The sequence below is a fragment of the Marmota marmota genome, unplaced genomic scaffold (assembly GCF_001458135.2).
Source record: "Marmota marmota marmota unplaced genomic scaffold, marMar, whole genome shotgun sequence".
Lineage (NCBI taxonomy): Eukaryota > Metazoa > Chordata > Mammalia > Rodentia > Sciuridae > Marmota > Marmota marmota.
Genome location: NW_026000068.1, coordinates 4,798,427 through 4,809,990, shown reverse-complemented (window position 1 = coordinate 4,809,990; position 11,564 = coordinate 4,798,427). Strand labels below are relative to the sequence as shown.

The 11,564-nt window shown below is 52.6% G+C and overlaps 1 protein-coding gene across 1 annotated transcript in view; it reads right to left on the bottom strand.

Annotated features, from left to right (window-relative positions):
* Positions 1-244: 244 nt before the first annotated feature.
* Ube2ql1 (ubiquitin conjugating enzyme E2 Q family like 1) overlaps positions 245-11,564 on the bottom strand; it is a 42,329-nt gene continuing 31,009 nt past the window's right edge. Inside the window, exon 2 of the mRNA XM_015490445.2 lies at positions 245-5,273. Coding sequence (XP_015345931.1) covers positions 5,142-5,273 — 132 coding nt within the window. The 3' untranslated portion in view covers positions 245-5,141. The remainder of the gene's footprint in view (positions 5,274-11,564) is intronic.

Sequence of the window (11,564 nt, the reverse complement as noted above, 5' to 3'; positions counted from 1 at the left end):
ACAAACCTTTACAGTGCAGGTGGCAGCAGAAGAGACCTCATCACACGGTTCAGTTGCGTTTCATTGATTTTTACGGAGGATCCTGGCGACAAACTTCAAAGTTTTCACTTGGCAAACCACAAGTCAATCAAAGCAGGAACCATCAGAGGGCCCCACATGGCGGAAAGCCACCCACCACGGACTACAGAGACCCAGAGGAGCCCTGACAGCCCCCGGCAGAGACCATGCGAGCACACGACAAGTGTTCCACAGAAAGACATTTATTGGGTTTCAAGGCTTGCTTTCCAAATCGTTTTTCCAATTGGGGCAGTGCCTCTAGATGGTTTGACTCATGCACTCACCATTCTTCTGGAACCAAACTAAGATCGATGCTAAACATTTCCTTCTTATTTTATGGCACATGCATTTTGATTTCCCTCCTTCTGAGGATTACAGGATAGGATAACTCTAGAAAGAGGACACTCGGCAGTCTCACTGTGAATTGCGCCGATGGCCTGAAAGTGGACATGATATTCAGTTAGCATCCTACCATTGTCAAAGTGTCAACAACATTCATGACATAGAATCACATTCGCGGAGAAGGCAAGCGAGAATGAGACCCAGCCCATCGGCTTATGGCAGTTTCTATCTCAGCTCCATTAATGTCATGACCAGTGATGGCCCAAGATCTAGAGGTACAGAATGCCTGTGTGTCGACAAGTGGCATAGTTCAACTCTGCGAGAGAAACAGGATGAGTCGGCAGCGGGAAACCACACCGCGTTCCGTACGGCCCCCGGGCCCAGGAGGATGGCCTTGCCCCAGACCCTTCCAGCCACTGCTGCTTGTCTAGCTCCGCTACAACCTCGAGAGAGAATCCTGCTTCTATTTGCACCTACGCTCTCTTCAAGTGCTCTGTTTTGATGACGATTATTCGGCCAGCACAGTTTGCTCCCGTTTCTTCTGGAACCAAGCTAAGATCACGTATTGCCTTCCCGAATGTCAACACTCACTGTTGTTTGTCCTTTCCAGTTCACTGGCCATGTTCTCCGGGCCAGATGGGCCCTGGGGATGAGAGACGCTCAACACGTGTGAACTGGAGGCTGCAAAAACTGGAAAAATAAGGCCTACAACTGAGAAGCAGAGCCATGGGCCATTTTAATGTCTTCAACTTGGCGGGGGTCATGCAGGCTGAGCTCAGACTGCCCCCCTGCAGTTCCCAGGGCCGTTGCAGTCAGGGCCCTGCCTGTGCACCTACTGGCTTTCGGTACAGAATGGATCACCTCAGTGTTCCCCAGACAGTCTGGAATGCCTGTGGCTGTGCTGACCCGAAGGTGGGAGGAAGGTGTGTGCTTGAGTGTGGGCCACAGGAACGGCCTAATGACCTCAGGAGGTGCATCATGAAGGATCAGCCACAGCAAGATGGTGACCTCGCCACTCGCCCCTTCACTATAGAGTGCATGAAGTTTGGCCAAGGGGCCTCCCAGATGCAGTGGCTCTACCTTCCCTGTGGTCAAGACACGGTCTTCTTTCCCCAGAAAGAAAGTTCCATTCAAACCTGCTGTTCAGGGGTCTTGATAAAATGACGACATGCAGTCCCTGCACAGGGAGCCAGTGACCGCCATCTCCGCCCTTCAGGGCTCTAGGGAAACCCCAGCCTGTCCCATTTCTGCAGCCGCCCTCTCCTTCCCTTTGCCCAGCTGTGGCTCACCCCTGACTCCTCCACCACATCTTCTTGCTGAGGAGTCAGGAAGTCTCGGGCCTGTGGTTTCTGCAGGGCAGCTGTGCACGTGTCTCCCTGGCTGCCGTTTCCTGTGTGTCTTGAGACGTGCCTTAACTCCTCTGATTGCCCATCTCTAGGAGGGAAGCGGACTGGGTGGGGAGCCAGTGGCTGAGTGAGAATGTAGAGGTCTGGGGATGAAAAGCAAGAATGTAATTACATGATAATTGCATTTTAACCTCTATAATTATTCACTCTGAGCAGGTCTCCAAGTGTGTTCTAATTAAAGCCTGTTATTGTGATATAAATTTCCTGGTACCGCGAACCTAGGGTGTTAAATTCATACAGCAGTCTTTGGTTTCACGAGCACTTTGCCCCCGTCATTTGAGTGGGTCTAGTGGAGTTTATAGCAGAGAAAGCCAGGTGCAGGTGGGTGATGTGACCCGCCAGAACCTGGGGCAGACTTGGGCTTCAGCCTCTCAATCCCAGGTGTTTTCCCCTGGTCTGTAGGTTTATCTCTCAAAAAATAAAGTTGAATTTTGATAGATGGGATGAACTTGGGAGCTGAAACGGAGGCCTGAAGCCTGGTGTATGTGAGTAATGGATGAGGGAGACTGTGTCCCCTCATGCAGCACGGGGTCATGTAAGGGGTGGGTAACAGGCCCGCTGATAAATTCCTCAGAGCCTCCCCTCGGCCTTGGAAGGCCTTGGAGAACACGCCCAGGAACCAGGCGGTCACTGTCATGGCCTGGCCCGCGGGGAAGGCTGTGGGAGGGGCAGGGGTTTGGGAGCTGGGGAAGCATCGGAGTTGGTATTTTTCTCTTCCTTTGGATCTGCAGCCTCTGGCTTGATTTGCGTTCCAGCTGATTAATGGAGAATGTGAGATGCAAACATCTCCTTCCAGTGATCACCTTGCCATCTGTCTGAAGAGGGATCCATTTTTTTGGCTTTGTGGGAACATAACCCCAGGACACAGGGCATAAGTCTCCTCTCCCACTGGGTCCACAGGGGGCATCTCCTGCAGAGGGGAAGAGTGAGGCTCCTGGCCAAGATATGATAGGACCAGAGTGCGGTGGACACAGGGTCCCCTAGTGTCCTGCCATGATGCAGGATGCCAGATAGGGACTCACAGCAATAGGCATGTTTTACGTTGTCACTGCTTTGAAATTTTGGAATTCTTTCTATTTAAATGAAAAATTGCTTTTCTTTCACTGAAGAATTGATTTCTTCTGTAGGTTTCCAGCAAACATAATGGAAAGGCTGAGCAAAATAACCCAAATTCCAGGTGCACTGAACGGCTGGGATTGAGCTGCACGTCTCCCTGCCTCGCTGTGTGCAGTAATGGAGCCCACGGAGGTGGTGGCATGTCCCCTGGCAGCACTTTTCTGTCCTGCTTACCTGGACACAATGGCGAATACATTTTCCAATCAGCTGATTAAAAACTAAATTGATCCAGCCTTGGATAAATATTTTTTTCAAAAAAAAAAAAAAAAAAGGAAGTTGCTTTCAATTTCACATTACCTGGAAATTGCTAAACTCAAGTGCTTTCCTGAGCTGAGAAGAGGTCCCTGCCCTAGGTCTTCAATGCCCATGGAGTAATTCCATCCCAACCAACAGTCCCAGGGCCAAAGACCATCAGCCCCTCACTGGTTCCAGCTTGGAGAATTCCACGTTGGGGATCAGAGAGGTCGGGCTGCAAGGCACTGTCATCGAGTTTCCTGACCACGGCCGCTCTCAGGGAACCTGAGCTCGAGGTCAGGCCTTCTCAAGTGGGTCATTGGAGCCTGGCAGCTGCATTTGTGTATTTGGGGCAAATAAGGAAGGGTAAGGAAATAAGAACAACAATACAGGATAGATTTGGTTGATCCCCAGTCACTCTGCGAGGAGCAGACCTTGTTGTTTGAGGCGAAGCCTCTCTGGTCTCCAAAACCCTGGAACAAAGAGAACAGCAACCCGAGAGTCAAAACTGCCTGAGGAGTTGTTCGCAACCGTCCAGAAGTGAGCTCTTCCTTCACCGCGGGAGGTTTGGGTTTGACCCAGACGTCCCTGGTGCTTTCAGTTTAGATTCTCCTCATCTCCCTGGCTGCCCCTTGGGACTGTTTCCACCTGTTAGATTTTTGCAAAGACTGTGGGTTCCTAAGACTGCATTTCCTGGCTGTGAGCTGTTGCTCCTGAAGTACAAGTTTTGGTGTTTGCAGTCTTTGGAATATTAACATTTTATAAAGCAGATGAAATATTTTAAATGGAAGCCTAGCTCACAATGATTGGATTCTTGAGTCAGTGTGTCAGGTATGCATGATTTTATTTAAAATGTGTCCAATCAGATTTTCCACTTGGAATGAACATTTTTACCTCTTTCCGCAAGTTATTATAAACAGTTATTTCCTCATTTCATGGAGTTTCTTAGAAAGTTCTAAGTAACTTAACAGAAGAGAAAAATGGAACGGCGGGAGATTAAATAACAGGAGGTTTACACCACACGAGGTGCCCGCATCTCAACCGTGAGGGACACACATGTGACTACTTGGGGAGGAAACAGACCCGGCCATGCAAGTCAGGTGCGATCCCGTGGTCTCCTTTGGCAGCTCCGTCTCCCCGTCACTAGTACGCAGTCCAACGAGTCAGATGATTGCATGAGTGGGAGACTGTCCTTGCTCTGGTGGCAGGAGCACGAACACGCTGCTGCCGCCGGTGGGAGTGTCTCCTCGTCTCTACCAACACCGCTGTCTCTGTCACTGCTCTGAGCCCCAGGGGGTGCACCTGGCATGCGTTTGCAGCGTCCCTGTCTCTCATGGAATGGCACTGGTTTATCTGGAACAGCAGCACACCACACAATCAGCATAGAGAGCACAAGGTAACCAAGTGGGCGGTCTTAATCACTAGAACCCGGCAATGTTAAATTGTTTTCATGAGCCGAAGGTCAGAGCATGGATGAGGTCTAAATGATGTCACAGCAGACCAGAGGCCACAGAAAGAAAGACATGTCTTCAGGTTGTGTTGACCTGCCAGGAAGAGAGACACAGACACAGGGCACAGCAAACAGGGGCCGGCCGGCCGCAGTGCGAGGTGCTCCTAGGAAACAGGAATGCGCCGTTTACATGGGGCTGGAGCTGGCGAGCACCGAGGCTCCCGCCTGCTCGCTGGAGCTGCTGTCATGGGAAGAAGCTAAGGGCCAGGTGCCGGGAGGGCGGGGACGGGCAGGCTGGGGAACGTCACCATCTCGACATGTGTTCTAAAGCGCTTAGAGATGATCATTCATTTATCATGGAAACCTAACCCGAGTGGCATCCGCTCCCTTCTCTCTGTGAATGCACTTGTTCATAAATGACTTCAAGCCTCCTTGGCATTCAGGGTGCAGTTCTGGCTGGAGTAGAAAAGGATGGAGGGTGTGCAGTGTGGGGAGGAGAGGTCAGGGAGTCGGTGCGTGTGGACACGGGCGGGCGGTCAGCCGTCAGACACGGGCGGGGTGACCCAGCCGTATTTTTCGTGAGTCTTCACCAAGCTCTTAAAGGTGGCTTCGGCCTCCTTGCGACTGAAGGACTTTTTTGACTTGCCGGCTTTCCTGCAGATCCGTCCCTGCGTGAGATGAGAAGAGAGAGCAGGTTAGAACTTCAGCTGTCCTTCTGTCTGCCATCAGCTCTGCCTAAAACGCGGGAGGTCGCGGGACTTTCTGAATCAAGGTGACCTCGTGGCCATCAGCACGGGTGGGGCCTCTCGGCCGGGCAGACACGGCGTTGGCACAAACGGACACAGAGCCAGGGCTGGCAAACCTGTCTTCACAGCCCACAGCCTTGGCCTCCTGAGTGTGCTCGCTCCATGAGGCAGGAAGCCGGCCTCTGCCCTCATCTCCAAGATGGCTGGCAGGACCAGCTGTATGGGGCGAGCGTCCACTGGGAACCCAACAGTCCCCCTATAAGGCGAATGAGCGAAAGGCTATGAATTCTGACTTCTGATTCCTCTTTGATAGCGGTGGGGGTAGTCAACTCCTGTCACTCATGCTGTGTGTATTACACAGCTGGGAGGTAGGTGAGGGGCAGGGGACAGGTCACCTCCCTGGCAGTGACCAGTGAGTGCTGGTCTGAGGACGAGAAGCTGGCTCTGCAGTGGGTGAGGGTCTGGACCCTCCCAAGGTGGCACAGAAGGCTCTAGACTGTAAGAGAGGGAGCTGGGACAGAGTCTTGGAGAGTCCCCAGGGCACAGAGCACAGCGAAGGCAAGAACACACAGAAGACAACCAGCAGCCGGGGCAGTGCCTAGACGGACCTGCTGGGGCCCCTCGTATTCCAGCCTCAGTTATTCCTGAAACAGCCTCTTGATGGAGAATCACCTGAATCGCCCCCTCGGCCTCGTGGGTTCCTCTGTCCCCCTGAGCCTGGAGTAGGCTTAGGCTTTCCTGGGGATCCGCTCCTTTCCCTGAGTGACTCATGCAAGCGTTTCACACATGGGGCAGAAACATCTCGAAAGATCTGGCTGCATTTCAACAACTAACAAGTGCCTTCTAATGATTACTGACTACCTCCTGCTGTTTATGGAGCTTTACTAAAGGCAGAGCTCTCTGAACGGGCCACTGTGTTCCCCGTTGTAATGCTGTTTGCAGCAGCACAGCTGCCTTGCTGTGGTGCCTTGAGCGGAACCAGGCCTCAGCACCCCCACCTCCTACACCATACTGCAGCCTGCCGCCCTGGACGGCCACGGTGGGCCGAACCGCCCGGTCCCTGTGGCCGGAGGCAGGAGTGTCTCCCAACCTTAGCTCTCTGACAGTCCACAGTGGGAGAAGCTGGGCTAACCTCCGAATCCTCTGGCAAATGGTGCCCACACCTGAGGCCCGGGGGACAGAAGGCCGTCGTGCACGTCTGACTTAGGGCTGGGGCTCATTTCGTCAGTGGGCACACAGCGCGATCCCTGGCTGGGGGGCAGAAGTCCAGGTGAGCTGCGCTGCCCTGGTTGGGCAGCCCTGTCACTCTGTCCATCTGCCACCGGGAAGGGACACCTTTGGAAAGGGCGGCTGAGTTCACATCAGCTGCACTGCAGGAAGGAGCAGGGAGAGGAGCGGACAGGCAGTCACTGGCTACTGACTGTTGGAAGGGCCCCGGTCCCCCCAGTACGACTCCTGGTTTTGATTTCCTCACTCTGTCCCTTGCTGTCTGCTGCATCATAAATGACAGAGGGGACTGCTGAGAGCTACCACGTTCATAACCATCACCTCCACATGCTGAGATGGGCCCCAGCTTGTTTCATTAAACACACGAGGCACATCTTTCTAGGGACATTGGTGACAATTCACGTGTCCCACGAGAGCTGGTAGCAAGGGCTGGAGTTTTGGGGTGAAGTGCGTGTTTTCAGCGCCTCTTTCTTCTCTCCAACGCTGAGGTGTGTGGTGTGACTTGGGGGTTGTGAGCAGAAGACACCTGGACAAGCTGGTCTGTGTGGCCAGAGGCAGGAGTGTTCCCTGAAAAGCAGAGTGACCTCGGGGTTCTCTGTCACGTTTGGCAGCAACGTCCACCTTGCCTGTCCTTTGTGAAAGTCCCAGCTCTTACAAGAAGCAGCAGAGAAACCCCCAAAGGAACAGGCCAGCTCGGTCGCCTTTTCTTGTCGGGGAATCATGAACAGAAAGCCCAGGGCTCGGTCAGTTCCGCACGGGAGACAGCCGCTGTCCTGGGCCAGGGGGTTGGGCGCCTCCCTCCTCTAAGCCGTCCCTGGGGAACCCCCAGCTCCAAGTGCTCCCCACACTCCCAGTTCACAGACCCCTCTTCACCGACATCCATCTGACCTCTCTGGAGGGGCCATTCCAACATGGCACACCATGTCCCCACTCTGTAGGGTGGCTGAGCTGTTCCTGTTGAGATGTTCCTCATGCTGCTGCTGGCATTCGGGGACTCTCCTTGCTTTACACTGGCCTCCTGAAACTTGGTCTTTTGGGGATTAAAGTGTGGTCAGTACCCGCTGCAGCATCACCGTGCCCAGGAGAGAGTGGACTTGCAGACCCAGCACGCTGTAGTCTCCTCTCCCACCTTGGGTCTCTTTGAGCTGAGGTCAGGGACCAGCCCGGGACACTTCCCTGCGGGAGCTCCTGCCCTCCCTCCGCCCACCCGCTGTGCTCAATGCTGACAGGAAATTCCTGCCCTGCAGCGGCTGGCCACCACCCAGAGTGGGAAGGGTGCTCTCCAAGCCCTCTCAGGAGCCCTCTCAGCGTGGGACTGTGCCACCGCAGCCTCAGACGTCCTGTCCCGTGCAGAGGCCTCCCGGCTGCATCTGTCCGAGGGACCGTCGGGGATGCTGTACCCTGAGCTCTCGTTTTCTCCCTTTTGGGGTCAGCCGCTTTATTCAGTACGCAGACATTTCCTTCAGCTAATGAGTCTCCGTCCCGGGCTGGTCCACCCATTCCATGCTGGGTGCTGCGAGGCAAAACCAGGCGGCCTTGGGGGCCACGCGGGGACAGGCGGATGGATGTACCATAGCCGCTAGGGCTGACCTCTGGGCTGGGAGACTTTGTGGTGGGTGGTCCTGGGCAGGGCGCCGGGGACCCATGCCTGGTCTCGCTGGCCAGATGCCAGGGCACCCCTGAGCCGTGACAGTGAACTTGTCTTAACCGTGTCACGTGCTCCCACAGGAGGGACCCCCTGGCACGTGGGGCAAAGATGCCAACGAGCCCAGTCCTCAGCCCTCTAGCAGGTGACTGCTGCCCCCCTCAGAAGGGGGCTGGTGGCTGGCACTGCAGGGCTTTCCAGAGAAAGGGTTCCGGTCCTCACGAAACTCAGAGCCCCAGGGTACGAGGGGTTCTAGCTTAGGGCAAAGAGGAGAGGAGGGAGGAGGGCAGCAAGAGGGTCCTGGGGGTCTGTCTGTCAAGGAAGATTTCTGTTTGATGGCACTTAAGCTGAGCCTTGAAATCAACTTCAGTACAGGCTCAAATCGCCTGCTACATTCTGGGGACAATGAGCACATGCCCAGTGGGTTTGGGAATGGAATGTTTAGGTTGTGCGTGGGTGCTAGTTGGGGGAGGAGTGGCAGAATTCAACAGGCCTGGCTTCAAATCTCTTTCTGACTGTGTGACCTCAGGTAACTTACTTAACCTCTCTGAATCTCAATTTCCTCATCTGTAAATTAAGTATATTAATAGTATTATACAACACTGGAGTTTTATAAGGATTTAACATGTTAAAACATGTAAGATGCTTGGCCTGATGCCAGGATTAGGGTTAAAAACAATAAATGAGGCTTTTTATTTTTTAAACTATCATGGAGGGTTGCATCTTTTCATTAAATCTACTTTTATTCTGCCTTCTTGAAAAAGCAAAACATTTCTGTCTTTTAATGTGGATATTGTGATTCTATATATTTGGTCCCCAAAATGTCTTCAGGCAAATCCAACCTAGTGTGTTTACATGTTTAATCTCAGCCTTTTAAATCATGTCCATTCCCAGTGGTCCATATTCATGTATCCAAACCTATATTCTCACTTGATTAGATTTTTCTTTTATTTTCCTTGCAAACATACCCTCTTGGTATTTCTGTGTTTCACCTGTCTGTGAATTACTGGGGTAGGCTCCCTAGAAATAGTCGAAACTTCCAGAATCCTGTGTAAAGCTTTGAGGTCCCCGGGTGCGGTTCCTGAGCCTGGATGGAGGAGCCGCGGCTGGTGGTGAAGCCTTGGTAGTTCAGCCCTCGGCAGCCTGCCCGCGCCGTCCCGCGATGGGCGGTGCTCGTTACAGACTCGCCGTCCCGCGGGACCTGGGGAGCAACCTGGAGCTCCTGGGCTTGAAGACGGCAGTGCACAGTGGTGCTGTAAGGAGGTGCCTTTGGAAGACACTGGGATCCCTTTAAGGGTGTCCGTATTTACCTCTTTTATTGTTTCTCTTGCTGAGAGAAAACTTTTCAGTTTAAGTAAGTCCCATTTGTTGATTTTTGTTATCAACTTTTGTGCTATGGGTGTCCTATTAAGGAATTTGGAGCCCGACCCTACAATATTTAGATCGGAGCCAACTTTTTCTTCTATCAGACGCAGAGTCTCTGATTTGATATCTAGCTCCTTGATCCACTTTGAGTTAACTTTTGTGCATGGCGAGAGGAGGGGAGCCTACATCATGGGAACAAATTTTTACTCCTCACACTTCAGATAGAGCCCTAATATCCAGAGTATACAAAGAACTCAAAAAATTAAACAATAAGAAAACAAATAACCCAATCAACAAATGGGCCAAAGACCTGAACAGACACTTCTCAGAGGAGGACATACAATCAATCAACAAGTACATGAAAAAATGCTCACCATCTCTAGCAGTCAGAGAAATGCAAATCAAAACCACCCTAAGATACCATCTCACTCCAGTAAGATTGGCAGCCATTATGAAGTCAAACAACAACAAGTGCTGGAGAGGATGTGGGGAAAAGGGTACTCTTGTACATTGCTGGTGGGACTGCAAACTGGTGCGGCCAGTCTGGAAAGCAGTATGGAGATTCCTGGGAAAGCTGGGAATGGAACCACCATTTGACCCAGCTATTGCCCTTCTTGGACTTTTCCCTGAAGACCTTAAAAGAGCGTACTACAGGGATACTGCTATATCGATGTTCATAGCAGCACAATTCACAATTGCTAGACTGTGGAACCAACCCAGATGCCCTTCAATAGATGAATGGATAAAAAAAATGTGGATGTGTAACCGATGTGATTCTGCAATCTGTATTTGGGGTAAAATTGGGAGTTCATAACCCACTTGAATCTAATGTATGAAATATGATATGTCAAGAGCTTTGTAATGTTTTGAACAACCAATAAAAAAAAATTAAAAAAAAAAGGGTGTCCGTAAAAGCCCGTGTGTGGACATAGAGGTGACATTCAGACAGCAAGGACGGAAGAAAGTGTGTCTGCAGTGCACTGACCAGGGACCAGAGCCCAGCAGGGGCCTGGAGGCCGCCTCTTACTGAGTAGAGGGAGCCCCGGGTGCATGTGCCAGATGGAGGGCGGCAGCCTCCACCTTCAGGCTGGGGGGCTTGGTGCCTGTCATCGGGACTCTGCCCAGCAGCAGCCCACCCTGAGGAAAGGAGCAGGGTCTCGAGGATGGGGCCCATGGGCTGCCTGGAGCAGCACGGCTTCTGTCCACTGTCCAACTCCCAGAGGTCGCAGAGCCCATCGCCTCCGCCGGGTGTCGCTGACCCAGGCTGAGCACATTCCGGTGGGTAAGTTGCCATGGGCAGCTTTGCACACAGCCCAGGGCAGCAGAATTCCAGCCCAGCCTCAGGGCTTGCTGGGAATCCGAGCTTCCATTAGGTGACTTACAACAGGTCCTGGGGCCAAAGCCCGGGTCACCCACAAGACCTCGTCAGAACCAAAAGAGAGAGTCACAGCTGGGTCTGTGGAGCCTGGGGGGACACACCGGCCTGTGGGCCACCTCCGGGAAGGCCAGCCTTCCTGCTCTCACCCCTCCCCACGGGTTCCTCGGCTGGAGCCTGGCGGAAGCCCCCACCCAGCACAACTCTTGTTTCTTTCATTATTTAGGCGTCCATGTCCCCCACCAACACAATCCTCCAAAAGTTTCAGATTTCAAGGCGTTTCTCAATTTCAGATTTTTGAGTTTGAAATATTCAACCTGTAAAATCTATGCAAATATTCCAACGTTCAAAAATTTCTGTAATTTGCGGCACTTCTGGTCCCAAGCGTCTTGGATCTCAACCTGCATCTTTTTGGAGGACACAGCTCTACCCACGACAGGAGGGAGGCTCCCTAGAGAGCTCTGCTCCCCGTCCTGAGGGGTTCAGACCTATCCTGTGGGTGAAAGGGCTTCGGGTCAGGTTTCTTTGGGGATGAGTCATTTGGGAGGTGTTATGGCCAGATGGGTTTGGTGGCTTGTCCAGTTAGGTTATTGTCATGGTC